We start from the raw sequence: 20,119 nt of genomic DNA on the forward strand, positions 1-20,119 counted from the left end.
CACTTTCCACACTGAGGCCAGCTGTTTTGTGTTACTTGTTCACTGTTGGCTAGAATCACCCCACCTGTCCAGATAGCAGTCAAAGCACTAACTGAATTAGACAATCTCAGGATTGCTTGCATTACCCTAATCCAACAACAACAACAACAACAACAACAACAAATGGGTAGAAAAGGGGGTGGAGTGAGGCCAGAAATAACTGTAACAGGGAAGAGACACCATGAGTTTGATTTGTTACAACTTTATTCAATCACTTATTCACAGTGTTCTAACTGCATTCTTGACAGCTGTTTGGGCTCAAAACAGAGCTTGTTCTGACTGAACCAAGCACAGTCCATTTACTTGTTGAGTTGTTCCTCTCTCGATTTTGAGTCTCTGCTCTCTTGGAGTCCTAAGAGAACTGCATCGGCCTCCAGTATAGTTGTATCTGTGGTTGCACCCAGGAACCTAGATGTTAGCTCAAGATCCAGAAGTCGCAGCCGGACCCTGGTGCCCCTCTGGTACTTCCTAAAGAACAAGAAAAATATCCCATTAATTCTGCGGGTCACACATGAACAGGCTAAAAATGAAATGCAAGTTCTAATTTTCATTTTGATTGACTCAAGGCTCGAAAGTTCACACTGGTATGTTAGAAATAGTTGGTTTGTTTTTTTGTTTTGTTTTGTTTTGGGGAGACATGGTTTCTCTGTAGCTTTGGAGCCTGTCCTGGAACTAGCTCTTGTAGACCAGGCTGGCCTCGAACTCACAGAGATCCACCTGCTTCTGCCTCCCAAGTGCTGGGATTAAAGGCATGCGCCACCACCGTCTGGCTAAGAAATAGCTTTATTTGATGTTCAGGTGTATCAGAATTTTCAACTTAAAGCTGCCTTTAAAGATTTTACTTTTCTTATTTATTTAGTGTATATATTAATATGTAGTATAAGGACATGTTCACGTGGGTATATTGATAAACCAGGCTGCTTCCATCTTAGACTTGAAGGCCATCTTATAGAAACTATAAACTAGATTCATTCCTGTTTATGATTAAATCTATTTCTCAACGACTGGGCTATGCCCCACCTTAACATGTTATACCCTCAACTACAAGTGGTTCTATACCGCCTGCTCCAGAAAACAGCAACCACACTGTGTTTCAAAAGGTCATACTGACTACCTGTTGCTGTGGCCTCCTTGCTATGATCACCGTGTCTTACTTCTGTAACCCCACCTGTTTACCTTCTAAATCCCCCATTTGGAAACCTCTACTGAGCTATAAAAACCCTTATCTCACCCACGGCCAGTGCCGATCTCTCACACCCTGCCTTCAGAGGGAGACAGCCTGTGTACATGAATAAAAAAAGAAAGCTCATTTCAATTAATTATTTGCTTTAATTAATTTGGGTCAGTGGTACTTCTCTTGAAACCTGTAAGATTAACGATATATATGCATGTGTACAGGTATACACATATATGTATGTGTGCACACTGCCTATAGAGGTCAGAGGCCAATATCAGGTGTCTTTCCTCGGTTATTCTCCACCTTACTTTTTGAGACAGGGTAAATGAGTTTCAGGGCTCGGTTGCCGCCAGTGCTGCAGTCAGTGCTGGCACACTCAGCTTTTCTGACGGTAGACTTTCTAACAGAGCCATCTTCCCAGCTCTCAATGTACTCATTCACTGCTTTTCTGAGACAGGGAATAACATAGTCAAGCCTGGTCCTGATGCTCTTACCATCACTTCCAAGTGCTGTGACTACAGGTGTACCACCACACTCCACTATTTAAATAGTTTATGCTAGAATAAAAGTGTACTCAATATTGAAATTCAAACAAGCCATTCTTAAAACTACCATTTATTTTAAAGCCAAAGTATTAAGGAGGAAAAACTCAGATACCTATTTTTCCTCCTAAAATTAAATGTCTCAAATAAAGTAAACATTTACAGAAGCAACATGGATGAACTTCCTCGTGCAAAGTTCTTGACATCTGGGGCAGACTGTAGCAGCACCAAAGCATAAAAACATTGGAAGACCTGAAAGTTGTCATGTGCCATGGCATAAGTCAGACAAGAAGGCACTGCATCATCGCGTTTACACACAAACCAGAAAAGGCTGAACTCACAGAAGCGGCAAGGATGAGACTTTCACTCAAAAAATAAACAACTAGCAAAAATAAAACATCACATTGAAAAAAAAAAGACCAAAAACAACCATTTAATTTTTGTCAATTAAAAACATTAGTGAACTAAAAAAAATGTCAAACCAGGTATCATATCTTTTTCTTTTTCTATTGGTGGTAGATTTTTAAAATCTATTTGTGTTTATTATTTTTGAGTTACACATGTGTGTATGTCTATGTGTGGGTATGCTGACATGTGTGCTGGTGCTTCAGAGAGCAGAGGCACCAGATCCCCTGGACTTTCAGGTAGCTGTGAGCTGCCCAGTGTGGATGCTGGGAGTCGGACTCAGGTCCTCTGCAAGAGCAATACACACCCTTAAAAACGGAGCCATCTCTCCAGCTCTTAAAACTATAAATCTTTAAAGGATGAGATACCTCAACACCATAAGTTATTTATTTATTTATTTATTTGTGGAGTGCTGGGACTCAAACCCAGGGCCTCAGGCATGCTAGCCAAGTGGTCACTTCTACCATCTGCTATACCACATTTATTATTCAATTTTCAAATTAAATTTATTTTACATAAACAAAAAAATTAAAAAATGTTTTCAGAAAATTCACTGGGAAATAACTTTGGTAAAACATATGATTACTCTTCCCAGTGTCTGAAGGTTTGTGGATGGCCACCAAGTAAGCAATGTACCTACTCTCCCCGTGGTCGGATTACATTCTGAAAGGTTATGAATGGCTTACCAAGTAAACACTTAGGCTGTTCAGCTTTTCTGAAGTTATTTTTTTCTGATAACAGAAGTCAATGGATTTTAATAAAACTTAAAAACAATGAAGTTAGTCATATTTTCTAGTGCTCCCCCATGCGAGACATATGATTAAAGTCTGTTTTTGTTTAAACAAATTAATTACATAACAAGACTACTAACTCTTTAGCAAACAGCAGTCACAACAGAAGCTGCATAAGAGTCAGGCACTGGGATTGAAGGTCAGCTCGGAGCGGGGGCTGGAGGAGCTGCAGCCTGTGTTCTGGAGCCTCCCTCTGTTCTCACTGCGCTCTTGTTTAAGGCTCTCATTGGCCGCAGGAACCTGCAAGAGCTGGACCTTAAGACCTTAAAATGTGGCAGATTAAAGTTTCATGCAATAGCCAACTTTATTCAGAGCATCAGATAATTTATACTGAGGGTTAAGAAGACTCGCAAAAGTAAGGTGTTCAACCACAAGGACAAGCCACAGGTGGCCAAAACAGGCTTTTCCATAAAGGCATAAGTAACAACAGCTGAAGCGAACTCAGTCCTATCTGCTGCACCTGGGAGGAGCATGAAACCACACTCCAAGAACAACTCTGGGATTGAAGGAACTGAGGTTCCAAGACTGGTTTCTTGGGGTTTTCTCACAAGCACTCAGAATTCCCCTTGGATGACTCCACTCGGACTCTGTTCCGACACTATCAGTGAATTGTTCAATCAGCTTCTGTTCATACAGACCCCTCTTTGCCTCTTTCCTATAACATCCAACCAGTTACTTGATTTTGTTTGTTTGTTTGTTTGTTTTTAACATACATTTCTTTGGCTTAGCACCTCAGGTGTATTCCTGTCTAGACATGAGGGCTGCCATGATCTTCCTGGAGCTCGGGTCTCAGGGCGCACTCTACATCTTGGGGATCGTTAGCACTGCTTGGCCCTTTTCCCTAACCTATATTGACCTAATGTGGCTCCTTCACATTTCGCTCTCAGAACAGAGTCCACTGCTAGAATCCTCATGAACGTGGGTGCAGGTCTGAGCTCTGCAGAGAAAGCGCTTGGATGCTTTCTCTGACCCACAGTTTCTGTACCTATGTCACAGAGGTTGCAGTATCGCGAAGGTTTGCTGAAGACAGAAACTGGATGGCATGATTTAATACAATAAAGTATAATATGTATAGGCACAGCTGCGTATGGCGATACATGGCTTTAATCCCAGCATTCCAGAAGTAGAGAAAGGTGCATCTCTATGAGTTTGAGGCCAGTCTAGTCTACATAACAAGTTCCAGGTCAGCCAAGTCTACATAGTGAGAACTTGCCTCAAGAAACCAAACCAAGCCAGGTGTAGTAAAGTCCACATCTTTAATCCTGGCCCTCAGGAGGCAGAGGCAGGTGTATCTCTATTAGTTCAGGCCAGCACACCTACATAGAGAGTTCCTGGTCAAATGTACATAGTGAGACTCTGTCTCAAACAAACAAACGCAAACAAAAAGGAAGGAAGGAAGGAAGGAAGGAAGGAAGGAAGGAAGGAAGGAAGGAAGGAAGGAAGGAAGGAAGGAAAAAAGGAGAAAGAAAGAAAACCAAACTAAGCAACCAAACAAAAATCAAAACCCAGCACAGCAAATGTTAGTGCCCCTCCTTCTCAGGTATGGATAACTTCTATGGAAAGGCCTGGGTCATCAGGAGACATGCTATCTGCCCAGGATCTGACCAGAGTTACATTATCTCTGTATTCTTCCAGAAGAATCAGTGCAGCAAGTATTCAACTCTTGGAGCCTGAAAATGTTGTTTGGTTAGTAGAGTGCTCACCTAGCATACATAAAGCCCGAGTTTTGGTTCTCAACACTGATAACTCAGCATATTTCCAGCACCTGGGAGGTGGAGGGTGGGGATCAGTGGTTCAGTGCAAACCTTAGCAAGTTCATTGCCTGTCTCAAAGAAAAGTACTTAACCATGGTCAGCAAATTCACATACCCCTTGATAACAAAAGCCAACAGGTCAGTGATGATCTAGAATCTCAGTTTTCTAGAATTTTGCAGTGTGTGGACTGGTACACTTACTTGATCTCTCTAGACTTGGCTTCCCATACTACCTAACACGTTTGGATTGATGATGATGGTGATGATGATGATGATGGTGTGTGTATTTTCCTTTTCCATTCATCTATCTTTACACACTTTTAAGAGTATTACTTCCTAGTGAGCCATAAACTAAGCATGATGGTAGGTAGTAGGAAGTGTGACTTTTGTTTTTAACAGAAAAATCTGAGTGTGTGACAGTTATCTGAGAAGACAGCTCTGCCCACATCAACACCAAGAAGGCAGCTGAACAAGAGGAGGCCTGTATTCAGCTCTCCATATAAGTGGTTCTATGCCATTGAAATTGACAATCCCCAGAAGAAGATTCACACAGAAGATCCAAGAGGGCTGAAAATTTATAGAAGGCAAGACTTGCCTCCTGTTTTAGATGCAGCAAGCTTTAAAATTATGAACAATTTTGCTTTTGTCTTAACAAATTATGTAAATTCCATAAATTATGCCTGTGAACCAGTGAGGGAAAGAGAAGCAAACTTAGAGTCCTTTCTGTATGCTGAATGACAACCATCTGACGAGCAGCCAAGTGTGGTGTGCACACCTGTACTCTAGGACCACAGAGGTGGTGCCAGGTGTGATGGTACACACCTGTAATCCTAGGACTGACGAGCAGCCAGGTGTGGTGGTGCACACCTGTAATCCTAGGACTGATGAGCAGCCAGGTGTGATGGTACACACCTGTAATCCTAGGACTGACGAGCAGCCAGGTGTGGTGGTGCACACCTGTAATCCTAGGACTGACGAGCAGCCAGGTGTGGTAGTGCACACCTGTAATCCTAGGACTGATGAGCAGCCAGGTGTGATGGTGCACACCTGTAATCCTAGGACTGATGAGCAGCCAGGTGTGATGGTGTACACCCGTACTCTAGGACCATAGAGGTGGTGCCAGGTGTGATGGTGCACACCTGTAATCCTAGGACTGATGAGCAGCCAGGTGTGGTGGTGCACACCTGTAATCCTAGGACTGATGAGCAGCCAGGTGTGATGGTACACACCTGTAATCCTAGGACTGATGAGCAGCCAGGTGTGATGGTGTACACCTGTACTCTAGGACCATAGAGGTGGTGCCAGGTGTGATGGTGCACACCTGTAATCCTAGGACTGATGAGCAGCCAGGTGTGATGGTACACACCTGTAATCCTAGGACTGATGAGCAGCCAGGTGTGATGGTGTACACCTGTACTCTAGGACCACAGAGGTGGTGCCAGGTGTGGTGGTGCACACCTGTAATCCTAGGACTGACGAGCAGCCAGGTGTGGTGGTGCACACCTGTAATCCTAGGACTGACGAGCAGCCAGGTGTGGTGGTGCACACCTGTACTCTAGGACTGGAGAGGTGAGGCAGTGGATCATAAGTTTATGACCAGCCTGGACTACATGAGACCTTGTCTCAGAAAATAATATCTGAGAGCTCTAATGAAACAAACACTAAAAGAAAATTATATAATAATATATTCTATGCATTAAACAAAACACAAAAGCCTCTAAAATATCTCTGACTTGCTGTTTCACAGTGAAGGAAGCTCTTTATTTTCACTTTGTATTACAGATATTTCTACACAGACATTATCTCCCTGTTAATACAGCCTCCCCAAAAGAGCAGGGCTTGAATTTGTCAGGTGGCCCTCACAATGCCTGAAGAAATGCGTCTACTTCCTGCAATCTCTTGAATGGTGCTTTTCAAACCCCCCCCCCCCCCAATGTTTTGGAAGCTTGTTGAAAATGCAAATTCAGAGAAAATCCGAGAGAGATCTGGTGAATTTGAGGTGGAACTTGGTAATGTGCTTTTCAAAAGTTCCATGGTGATTTTTGACAATTGCCTGAGAAACCCTAACCTAGAATTACCTTTGTTATAGATAATCAAGTGCAGGACAGTACACCCTCCACAAACCCAGAGGGCTGGTAAAACAAAGACAGCAGACATCAGTTTACTGTGAGCACGAAGAGCCTTCGTGTGTGACAGGTATCTTCTGTCAGTGGTGAGAGCACCATGTAAGGATGCGTGAAGCTAAAAGGCATCCCTTCAACAAAGCCCTCTGTCAGAGGGAGTGCGGCAGCCTCTCCATGCACTCTGTCCATTTGGGAAGCTAGGACATGAAGAGATCCAAAGCCATACAAAGGGCAGGGAGCTTAAACTTTAGAATACCTTATTAAAGTGAAAGAAGTCAGCCAATAATGCATTTCTGAGAACGCCAATGTAATTTGTAGTGAGCCTTCCGTGCTATGCTTTTAGAAAAGCACTTGTGCTACTTAGTTATCTTATTTAGGCTTTACATTGTCCCACATAATGAGATTTAAAACGAATATGCCAGCAAACCCTTCCCAGACTGTATGTGTTTTATCCAATGACTCTGACCTGCGCATAAGAACACAGGTTTAAAGCCTCCAGTCCCTGTCCTCTGGAGCCAGATGACTAGGGGTGGTGTCCAACTCTAGTGCTCCTGTGCAGTCTGAATCAATTTCCTCGCTGTAACACGAGAAAGAGAACTGTATCTGTTTCCCAGAGTTCTTGTGCACATAAACTGTATACTCATTCATGTACCAAGTTCTTAAAAGGGCCCATCACCACCACTACCACCTACCAAAGACCTGATTCTTCACTGAGAGAATCAAAGACTATGAGCATAGGTGTAATAGCCCAGTTTATAACTAAATCAATACAGAATTTGTAAAAAAAAAAAAAAAGGAATTTAAGAATTCAATAATTTGTAGATTTAAATCTTATTCGTGCTAATGGTATAAAGATTCCCCTCTTAAACTATAACAAGGCTAGGGGATTAGCCGACCAATCTCTGGCTGGACTTAGGACCTGCTCCAGAGGAGGAAACATAAGCCTGGTGCTGTAAATCTCACCGAGATCATGGAGAAGCTCATCAGCCCCAAGGGAAAACCACTGCTATTATTTAGTCAGTAGACATCACACTGTCCTCTAAATTCATATCGCTGTGCCCACAGACTAGTGCAGTTCCCAGACCTCACCAGTGAGTTTGTCTGGGAAGGTAGGAAGTCAGTTTGGAATGTCCAGCCTTTGTGATATCAATACCATGCTTCTCTTGCCAGAGCTCAGGGACCATTTGGTAGAGGGATAGAGGGATGGTAGGAGTCAAGAGATGGGGAAGTGAAACAGTTCCTTTGGGATGTGACAGGGCCATTGGATGTATGGATTCACAGCAGCTGTGACTGCCCACATAAGATCAAGCCAGTCAAGATTCCAGCATGGAGTGGGGACATAATTACAGGGCGGGGTGAGAAAGACGGGAAATTATGAGAAACAGGGTTTCTATTTCTTTAATATTAAAGGTAGTTAGCATGAGCAGGACTTTTATTTCCTGGACATTCTTTTCCCCTTGTATCAATTAGCCAACTGCATCAGACTGAAGTCAACCTCCCACTGGAAGGATGAGGTGCAGTCACCTTTGTCAGAGGTAAAAGAGGGAGCCATCTTGTACCCCTTCTACAGAGAGGCCTGCCCTTGCTCTGTGTGGCGCTATAATTGTTCATTGTTTGTTTCTAACATGGGAGAAGTGTTAGGTTGAGCATCTTCTAGAGATTGCCCCATAACCACGAGTATATAGACAGCAAAAATTAGGTTTGGTGGGTTATAAAACAAACAAATGGCAAAACAGGACAGGAAGTTGTGAAGAGGTATGTGTGTAGTGGGGGCTGGTAAACCTGGGAGGAATCGGGAGAGTGAATAGTAAACACAACCCAAATACTTTGGACATATGTATTACGCTCTCAAAAAAAGTCAAACAAAGGTTTTTAAAGGGAAAAAATAGCATAAAAGTATAAAAATAAAAATTTATCTCAACACGAATGATGGAGTTTGAGGATGAAGCCAAATAACAATGAACAAAAACAAGCCACCATAAGGGACCAAACACACTGAACAGCTCGCATCCCCAGCAGCTTCCACAACAGAGCACAGACGAGCACAGACTGTCAAGAAAAGGGACACAGTGGTTGATCTTCTGGGATGCTTTTAACAGTGGCTCGAGAAGACTGGAGGGCTGGACCAGCACAGCTTTTTAAACCTCTGACCGCCCTCTTGCTTAGGTCTTGACAGACACAGAGCTGAGACTTTGTAAGTCGGCCTTGAATTTAGTGCTCAGAAATTCTTGTGGGAGTGAGGTTCTAAGTCCATAGGTTCATAATTTGTCTGCCCAAGAAACTTTTATTCAGTATTCGTTCAAATTAGCTGTGTTAGCTGTAGACTCATCATCTACTTTAATCAACTGGCTCCCTTAGGATTCTATAGACTCAAGCCTATCTCTCATCTTCCTGCTAAAGTGGGATGATATTATCTTTCATTTAGTCAGTTTCCATGGCTGCATTTCCAGGGCTGGTTCACAGATCACAAAAGTCATCCACAGAACTCACAGACTTTAAGTCTGTCTTTCTTGAAGTAATAAATATAAGGTCTGATTTCATCACATGATGGTAATTTTTGTTGGTTTGTTTGAATGTGCTTAAGAAAGTCCAAAAGCTGTGCTTTGGTGCAGATCAGTGGTAGAGCCCTTGCCCAGCAGGATACGAATTTGAACACTGAGAAATAAAGTGAACACAGATCTCCAGCGAGCCAACATTTCACTAGCAGGCCATGGGGCCGCGCTCAGTTTATAATGGCAGAGTTAAGCTCTACTACAGCTTCAAAGACAAAGGCCACACCACAAACAAGACACTTCTGTTTAATTAGCCCTGAATACTTACGAATTAGACCTGCTCCAATATATTTGCAAATGGAACAAAAGGAGGAACATAACCAACACAACGAACCAAAGAAAGGACAGGCAGATGGCAACATCACAAGGGTTGGGTGGGGCCACAGATGTAAACATTTATAACACAAAGCTTAGGGGTTTCAAAATTACCAGGAAGATTTTAGAATTGATTTTTGTTTATTCAAAATATATAAACTGGGCAGTGCAGAATGCCTGTAATCCCAGTACTTAGGTTATAGATGGAAGATCAAGAGTTGAAAGCCAGATTTAGTTACTTGAAGAACTTGTCTCAAAACCAAACAATGTCCCCCTCCCCCACCAAAAAAAACCCATAAAGGTCCAAACACACTGAAGCGGCTCTAGCCTTACACGACTTAACTCCTCACTTCTTACAGCTTTGCCGCCAGACACAAACAGAATGCAAGCTAGAGACTTGATATCTAAGTTCTGGAGGGGACAGAACGCAGGTCAGGCTGCTGCTATTAACCCCATTTACTCTCCATTAGAAACACAGTTCCTTCCCCATGTTAACAAATAATGAATTAAATTATTAAAACACTACATTGTTTTATTTTTTTATTTTTATTTTTTTATTTTTGGTTTTTCGAGACAGGGTTTCTCTGTGGCTTTGGAGCCTGTCCTGGAACTAGCTCTGTAGACCAGGCTGGTCTCGAACTCAGAGAGATCCGCCTGCCTCTGCCTCCCGAGTGCTGGGATTAAAGGCGTGCGCCACCATCGCCCGGCTCTTTTTTTTTTTTTTTGGTTTTCATTGTTTTATTTTTTAATTCAGAAAAAATGCTCCAAATACTAGTTTGACAGAAAATTTGCATTTTGGATTAAAACCTCAAACAGACTTAAAGGCAATGGTGACTTCGGTGAGGACACTCACAAGCGCTTCTGACTGACCTCTGAACTCCACTCTAAACAGATCCAGGCTCAGTCTTTCCTGGCTGCCGCCTTCCATCTGCTCTGCCCTAGAGAGCCCGTGTGTCTGTGGCGTAAAGGGGCAACTACATCCGGTTCTGTATTTCTGTGTGGTTTAATGGCTTTCCTTCGGAGAGGTCTGGACTTTCTTTACCACGCCAGTGCCTGCTCCTGATGGCTCTCGTGGCTAACAGAGAGGATCCCTCTGGCGAGTTCTTTGATATAAATACACTGGTACAAAGCTGGCAGACACAAGGCTTAGACTGAACCTCAGTATCCAAAGGCAATACTGTGACGAGTTCTGGCTTTCCTAGTCCAGTTAGCTGGCCCTGCAATTGAGTCTCTCAGGCTTAAAAATAGCTATCTTGAAATCATTAACATATAAGTTCTGACTTAGCAAGTCAAAATCTCTCAGAATTTGTGTCACCTCATAATTTCTTCTTTTTAAAACTATCAGAGTGAAAACTTCTCTTTTGCCACAAACAAATTAGAATATTTCAAACGGTTCAGTGAATAACAATTTGCTGGAATTGTCAGTCATGCTGATCTTTATGTAAAACTGTGTGCTTCCTCCTGTATGTGATTGTGGGTGCAATGCTGCTGACTGCCAGGCTGGCCTCGTGCTCCTGCCATGCCTCCCGCCGTGAAGGCTACAAACCCCTTTCTTCTCTAAGCTGCTTTTGGTGAGAATATCTTATCCCAGCAGAGGAAACTAACAGACTGAGTGAACGTGTCTGTACGTGTGTGAGAACGCATTTGAGAGTTTATGTGCATGTGTGTGTGTGTGTGTGTGTGCGCGGTGGAAATGTCGCCACGGCTGTCTACGTCTGTGTACGTGTGAGAACGTGGTAATGTCTGTGTGAATGCAGTACACTGCTCCTTAGATAAACTTTTTGGTCTTTAATATTCTTATTATTAAGAAGGCCGTAGCAAAAGACCCAAGATCGTCTGGAGTTCTACTTTCTTGACTTTCATGAAGTAGTATTTGGCAGCTGATACAGTGATAAAACATATAATGTAAAACTTTAAGCTTTTCTACACTAGCTGGATGAAATATTGGGATGAAAGATGAAGCCATCCCTGTGGGTCACCTCCAGTCTTTCACAACTGTCACCCCTTGTTTCTCTGGCCTATGCCATCCATGCCTCCTCCCCTAAGATGCCTTTCCAGGCTCTCACCTCCCTTCCTGCTGTCCAGGCAATCAGAAGCATGCCACGCGTCACACGCCCTAACTGGCTCCTGTATATTTTGAACATGCCCTTTCTTTTCTTTAAGTATTGCTCACCACTGTATCATGTGCACTGCATAATTAAGCACACAGTTAATACAGTAAAAGGCAGAGTTCACTAGATTTACTTCTTGCCAATATCTCTTATGGTTAGTAACACTTAAGTATAGCATAAATTTTAAGACCTAATTTGTTATTCCAAGTCATTAGAAGATGTAGATGAAAATAAGATATATTTCTATCTGAATTACTACCAAAGGTCTTCTGAAAAAATATAATAATTAGCACTTAAAAAAGCTGTTATATAGCTAAAAGCTACCACCACCAACCAAAATCCTTGTTATACAGGGAAGCCATCATCCATATGGGTTGCTTTGGGGTCTACTACACTCTTGTAAGTAGCCCTTCATCCAGGGTCTACAGGGATGCCCATAAACTCACTGTTCCTCAGAGTGCTATACAGAGTATTCCTATCAACTAATCACCAGTGCGCATCTTGGCCATGGGAAGCCTACAGTGCTCACGGCCCTGAGAAAAGGACATTGTCATTACACTTGGATGCATCTTTTTCAGCCATATTCACTTGCAGAGGAAGTCTTATTTTTCTGCAATGCTAACAAGAATGTAAGATCATGATTTTCCTAAAATCAAGGTCTTTTAAAGCAGGTCTGGCTAATATTCTGGGTCATGACAAATAGTTTTGTTTCTGATTTAAGCATTGACTTACTCTTTGAAATATGAAAATGAAAGTATGTATGGCTTCAAACAAGACCGAATGCTTTCTGGAGTTACCAAAATAAGACAAGAAATAAAGGAAAATCGTAAGACCTAACAAATCACAGCAAGTCTATTTTTATTTCAAGAAAAAAACCTAAAAATTTGTTGCTCATCAAAATACAAAATATATACATGAAGGAAGAACAAGAAATATCCAAATGAAAGAAAAGGCACATGGTCCCCAAAATGCAAATGACTAAACTTAGGCTCAAATTTGGCATCTAGGGAAAAAAGAATACCTTTTTTTTTTTAAGCAAACCAATTTTCATTCCACGAGAGAAGAAAAGATCTGTTTATCGGCAGAAACAGTTTTGTTAGTGAAGAGCAGCTTCCTGCCACCTTGCTTTACTAGTAATCGTCAAATGCAGGTATCGCACCATACCCTGAAGGGATGCTACAAAGCACAAACCATTAAAAAGTATGAAACGCACATCACACCACAAATACTCGAGCAGCAGTAGCTACTATAAAATTCATTGCATAAACTAGGCAGTGGGACAGGCCCTTAATCCCAGCAAGCAGGAGGCAGAGGTGGGTGGATCTCTGAGTTCAAGGCTATTCTGGTCTACAGAGTGAGTTCCAGGACAGCCAGAACTACACAGAGAAATCCTGTCTCGAAAATCAAAAACAAACAAAACAAAAAAAATCATCGCTTAATACTAATATGTAAAGCATGAGACACCTTAACACTTTTAAATTAAAAAATGAAGTGAAGGTCTGAACAACTGAAAGGATAATTTCAAATGCGGCTATTAAACATACTAGACTCGGGCACCAATGGACAAGTACAGTAGCAATCCTAAAAATTATTAACGGACAGAGAGCCAAAGGTATGAGAAGGCTCCTCTGAGTTCAGGAATCCAGGGCTGATGGGCAGACACCAGTCCAGAGTATCCTGGAGCACAGGGATGGGCTGGGGACGCACCCGAGCCAGAGTCGGGGAGCACAGCAATCTGTGGGGCTTTACAATTCTTTTCTTATTTAGAAACTATCTCCTGGACATGGTGGTACATGCCAGATCGGAAGTCTGGACCCATCTGGACACAGAGCCAGTCTTGGATAGTGAGACCAAGCAAACAAATTCACAGGCAGACACCACTGCTGACTGGGCGCCCAGCTGAAACCGGCTCCATCAAGACTGATGGGGTGCAGGGGAGTCTATGTGTACTGCAACCCCCAAGTGGCCTCGTTCCCTTGGGCACTGGTTCATACCATAGACCGTCCTTGAGAGTTACAACTGAACTCTGCGTGACTCATGGAGGATCTTACTTAACTCATGCTTTAATTTTCCTAACCAGTGCATGCAGTTTATGTAGGTCGGCATGAGAAATTAATGTTTGAAATATCAGCGGTGGGGTGCAAAACTGTTTTCCCATTATTAAAATGGAAGAGATTAGTATTTATATTCATCTAAACAAAAGGATGAATCGAGTCACTTGGGTCTAGGTTTACTTCAGCTGAGGCTGTTTTCCTGCCCAGAAGAAATGAGGTTTGGGAAGCCACTTACACAGTGCCCCAGACCCAACACTTTACAGCACGCCTTATCTCTTGATTACCGCAATCCTCAAACACTCATGAGGACACTTAAGCTTTTCTTTTCCACTCATTTATTTCCTGCGGGTGCGCATGCGTGTGTGCGGGTGCGCATGCGTGTGTGCGGGTGCGCATGCGTGTGTGCGGGTGTGCATGCCTGTGGCGGGCGGCAGAGGGCACCTTGCAGGAGTGAGCTCTTTCCTACCATGCGAGTCACGGCTTAGCCATCCCACCTGCCCACGAGCACGCTTGCCACAAGCATGAGCTCCAGATTCCTCCGAAACTATACATTTAGGTTTTTTTTTCAAATGAGGAACTGTTGGGAGTTCATGAGGAAAACATTTTAAGATGTATTTAAGCACTGGTGTGGTGAGAAGCTAAAGAAAGGACGACTTTTACTCATCACGGCAAGGGCGGGTATGGTACCTTACGTGTCACATTTACGTCTTAACAATAGCTAGCGTGTAGCTTTCCAAGTTACATTGTTGGTGCACCCCTCGCGGTCCTGAGTTCCATGCTCGTGCTCTCTCTCCTTCTGCTCCTGATTTGTTCAGGGGGTTTAAAATATTACAGTAAGAGAACAGAAAAATCTCTAAATTTATACTAACTCATTGTTAGTTTTGTTTCTACCTCTCTAAAGGAACTGCTTATTATATAGGCTTTCTTGAGGTGGGGGTACCCACAAGACAGAGAGCTAGGATAGGGAAGTGAGGAGCAGAGAGGCAGAGGTGTCTATCAAACACTCACCAGGGTAGGGTTAAGATTCATTTAAGAAAGAGAGTTTTGGAAAGCTGGGGAGATGGCTCAGCGTGCAAAGGCCACTGCCGTGCAGGCACGAGGACCTGAGGTCAAATCCCCAGTACACATGGAAAAAGACGAGCCTGACCATACAGGCTGTTAGTCCAGCATACGGGGAGTGGGACAGAGACAGGAGGATTGCTGGGACCTGCTGACTGCTAACCTAGCTCTAGGCTCAGTGGAAGAGCCTCTTCAGGGAACAAGGCAGAAGGGACGGAGTAGGACATCTGACACCCTCCTTTGATGTCCACACACGCACAACTGCATGTTTTCCTCTCCCTCATCCCACAAAGTGCCCACACAAAGCCTAATAAAGGCTTTGACAAGAGCTAGTGACGACACCTTTGCCCCTTTCTGAAATCTGCCCTCTGTATTCCCAACTCTGGGAAACACTCCAGCTCCTGCTCTTTATTGGAAACAGAGAAACAGAAAGCACTGGCTGGGTGTGACGCTGTGGGAGAGTGCTTCTCTAAGTCAGTACTCCAGGTAGTCGGTGCTGAGACCTGCAGAGGTCAAACATACCGACTCTCCCTGCCACCTTCGCTGCTCTAAGTTCACGGCCCAGGGTACTTCTGGACTTCAGCCGCACTGCAGAGCACCATCAGAGCAGGCATCCAGCCAGTGCCTGCAGATTACACAAAGTAGCATTCTCAGATGCTACATTAAAGAGCCGCAGCTTATTTTACAAAGGGTGTGGGTGTGCCCCTGGGTCACCAGGCAGGCAGGCATTCCAGCACCTGTCCTGTGTGCCTCATTCTGACCTCCAGTCTCAAAGCTGCATCGGCTCACTAAACGCCCACCCGAGCAGTACCCCAGGAGTTGGTACCTACAGTTAGTTCAGTATGGATCCGCTCACTAAACACCCACCCGAGCAGTACCCTAGGAGTTGGGACCTACAGTTAGTTCAGTGTGGAGCCAGGATTTCCTCAAGGACTGAGGAACGGGTGTATTAAGGGTATATTAAGGTGACTAGGGCGTTTGCACTGAGCAGGCTGGCTTCCTTCTCAGTTTCTCAGTGCCGAGAGCATATACTACTGTCAGGAGTCAAGTATCCTTGAAATAAAGATGAGAAATGACAACATCAGGCAATGACAACTGCACTGCTCAGACTCTATCAGGAGTTACAAGGCGCATATTTAAAACTTAAATAACAAATAAGAGGGGTTTGCTTTTTTTTTATTTTTTGAGACAGGATTTCTCCGTAGTTTTTTTTTTTTTTTTTTTTTTTTTTTTTGGTTCCTGTCCTGGAACTAGCTCTTGTAGACCAGGCTGGCCTCAAACTCACCGAGATATCCGCCTGCCTCTGCCTCCCGAGTGCTGGGATTAAAGGCGTGTGCCACCACCGCCCAGCTTTTCTTAGGATTAGACAATTATACTATACTAAGTCTTCTATTACCTGTAAAACAACATTCAAATCATAAAATCCTAAATGAAGAATATTTGGTATATTCTGACTAATAGAAGCATCTCTAAACAATTTTTTATGCTTTGAAAGGAAAGCAAAACAGAGAGGACTAATTTAATTTTTTTCTTTGCCACCAAAAGTCAGCACTCTTTAGTACGAAGCATCAACTTCTCCTTCTCATTTATGCATTTATTTATTTACTGTGTCTAGGATGTGCATGTGGAGGACAGAGTAGACCTTGTGGGAGCTGGTTCTCTCCTCCTCCATGTGGGTTTCTGGGATGGAACATGGTTCTCAGCCTTGGCAGCAAACGTCTATACCCACCACCCCACGGACCCCAAGCTAACTTTAAAACAACAATGTTTATTAATTACTTGAGAATTTCATACAATGTATTTTGAACATACTCATGTACCCCTACTCCTCAGATTCTCCCTTCCTCCCTACCCACCCCTCTTCATATTCATTCTATATCATCACCACTACCACCATCATCATCATCACCACCATCATCATCATCATCATTACCACCACCACCATCATCATCATCACCACGACCACCACCACCACCACCACCATCATCATCATCACCATCATCACCATCATCACCATCATCATCATCATCACCACCACCACCACCACCACCACCACCACCACCATCATCATCACCACGACCACCACCACCACCATCATCATCATCACCACCATCATCATCATCATCATCACCACGACCACCACCACGACCACCACGACCACCACCACCACCCCATCACCACCATCATCATCACCACGACCACCACCACCACCATCATCATCATCATCACCATCATCATCATCATCATCATCATCATCACCATCATCATCACCATCATCATTTTACAGCACTGAGTCCAGTTTGGGAAAAACTAACTTTTAATAAGCATTCATTACCCCTATCAAATTCTATTTTATAGAGGTTATCTGCAACTAGGTTGCATTGCCTGTAAATGAAATTAAGCCAGATGCCCTGCAGAATAAATAGGATCCTGCACGATCCTACAGCTTTTCATTTATCAGAGAGAGATGAGTGAAGGAAGAGCAGCCTTCTGCCCAGAGGGCAAATGGTAGATGACGGAAACAACACCAGAGAGAATGTTGTTCTTTCACACGACAACTCTATGATTAGCATGTAACCCTGCGCACAGCATTTGTCCCCGGCATCTTAACTGCCTCACAGAATGCTGGGAGACTGCAGGAGTGACTGCGCATGAAGGACCCTTCAGCTAAGGATTTCTACTCTACTGGATGGGCAATACAGTTAGACTTTTGGGGAGAAAGGTTTCTAGACATCACAGGAACTTTGGACTATCAGCAGGATCCAGGTGGCATGACTATATAGCAACAGTCTAAGAGTCCTGAAAGAGAAAGTCTCTCTCTCCTTTTTTTAATATGGGTACCAATTCCATAGGATTTTCACCTTTAACCTTACAGCCCTGACTACCTCTTCATAGGTCTTGCAAAGTCATATGGGGGTTGTAGGATTCCAGATTTGAATTTGGTTGAGGAGGGGATAAAATCCAGTCCACAATATGTGATTGTCACATAAATTCCAATAATTGTGTGAGTACAGGCAAACATGCAGCTAATTCTATATATACATTAGGCACTCATCACATGCCACGTAGATGCCAGGATGTGAAGGATAACCCTGTGGTCTTAAGGAACTCAGTAATCTGGGAATGATGGCACGTGCCTGTAATCCTAGCCCATGGGAGGGAGGCAGAGGCTTAAAAGATCAGGGCTTCAAGGTCATCTTTGGCTATAGGAGACTTGTCTATGAATAAATAACAACAAAAACCCTACAAATAACTCCTTTGGACGTGTGTGGTGGCACATATCTAATCCTCACACTCAAGAAGGAGAAGCAAGAGGCTCACGGAAGGTTCAAGGCTTAAGTGAACTACATAGTGAGCTTCAAGCCATCCCATGCTGCAAGCAAGAACCTACTGAGAAACAAAACACAACAACCAAAAGAAATAGCTGGCCGTGTGGTTCATGACCATAAGCCAGCCCTGGACAGGCTGAGGTGGGAGTATCACAGGGCGTTGAGGCAACCCTGGGCCATGTTCTAAGTTCCAGGTCCACCTAGCCTACAGATTGAGCCTCTTCTCCACTCCACCCACAAGGTCCAGGTGCCAACAAAAATGAGTCCAGCACCCATGGGAAGCAACTGTGGGAAGGAGTACTTACACAGAGAACACCGCACACACACGGATGTGACTCATGGCACGTCATCCCAGAGACAGGCAGACGTGTAAAGGGGTCCCTTAGGACAGAAATTCAGAACTCTAGGAAGAGGAGCTGACATTTATGCTGCGTTCAGAGCGAGTGGAACTCAGCAGGGAAAGCAGGAAAACCCAGAGCCACTCACGAGAGCGAGTCACGCTCTGCCGACCCCAGCCTGAAGACAGTTCTCTACGTTCTGAAGGCAGGGATAATTACTGTTTGCACAGCCCATTTAGCCATTGAAGGAGAGTTCCTCTGAGATAGGCTCCCATTATTGTCTTGAACTGCTATTTAAATCTTCTGTTAGCAACAACTTTTAATGAGTACATTCCTTGTTTACTAACTGGAATGAAGGTCTCCCTGTGGTAGCATTTGTGAACTGTGCAATGGGGGAAGGAGTTCAGTAAGTGAATGTTGTTTTGATTTGATGAAATTATAAAAGCTCTATAAGAGAGTGTTTAGATATGAGAATAGGAGAAGTCACCAGCTTCTCGCTAACTATCGTTACTGGTTTGTTCCGAATCTCACCCCCATGCCGTCAAAGCGGGTGACTTGTATCTATGACTCTCTTTATAAATCCAACCTTCAATCCAACAAGCCTATCTAATTAGAGGTGATCTTAAAGTTCCCAGTCTCTATTACTTTTTATAGTCTCCTGTCCCTTCCTGTTTGAATTTTATGTAAGCAATTACAAGACCATAAAAATTTATTCAATAATGCATGTAACTCAAAAGGGGGATAACTTAAAAACATTTAATTATCAATCCTGAAAGCTTATATATTAGCCTTAAAATGTAGTTAACACATAGGTTACCATCTGGTAATCAAACATTCTGCTTCAAGTGAATCACGTGAAAGACCAGGGCTAACGAGCGAATATTTTCTTTGCTCTTAGTGACGAAGGTTATGCATGTGGTCTGCATGTTTCACAAGCTCACATTTAAACAGAAAACACTGCACATGCAAATAAGGAACCTCTAAAACATAAAATATGTAATCCATGCATTTTTCATTCTGTAACCAAGGCTTATCTTAAAATGAACAAGAGGCCAAGCAGAACAGCACTCTGTGACAACTCGAGACACCAGCAATTAGCAGAAAGGAAGGCTTCCCATGAACAAAGCTGCTCCAGTTGTGACTTTACATTCACACGCCTTTGGTGAGTTTATTATGTCAATAGGTTGTTACAGACTTGTGCTTACGAAAGCACTTCTGATGTCCGAGCACAGGACGGCTCCGCGGCCATAACTCATGCCAACTCCACCTTTTTAGCAGTTTGCCAAGACGAGGGTGCTATTAGCCAGGCTTGGCTGAAACAAGCCATGGCTCACAAAGCGACTCTAGCGCAGTCTGTACTGAAACAATAATCCAAGTATCCTGTGATACTCTCCATCACCGCAGCCCTTCCCACCACGGGCCACGGTTTCTAACAAAGGAGTCTCACATACTATGCCTGCAAAACCCGACCCTGACTAAGACTGCATGGCTGCCAAGGGGGAACATCTGTGAGCACCACAGAACAGAAAAC

General features: G+C 43.5%; 1 protein-coding gene across 1 annotated transcript in view; it reads right to left on the minus strand.

Annotated features, from left to right (window-relative positions):
• Positions 1-225: 225 nt before the first annotated feature.
• Positions 226-20,119, minus strand: part of Mrps28 (mitochondrial ribosomal protein S28) — a 130,019-nt gene continuing 110,125 nt past the window's right edge. The window contains exon 3 of the mRNA XM_075971483.1: positions 226-507. Coding sequence (XP_075827598.1) covers positions 339-507 — 169 coding nt within the window. The 3' untranslated portion in view covers positions 226-338. The remainder of the gene's footprint in view (positions 508-20,119) is intronic.

This window comes from Microtus pennsylvanicus, chromosome 5, assembly GCF_037038515.1.
Source record: "Microtus pennsylvanicus isolate mMicPen1 chromosome 5, mMicPen1.hap1, whole genome shotgun sequence".
Lineage (NCBI taxonomy): Eukaryota > Metazoa > Chordata > Mammalia > Rodentia > Cricetidae > Microtus > Microtus pennsylvanicus.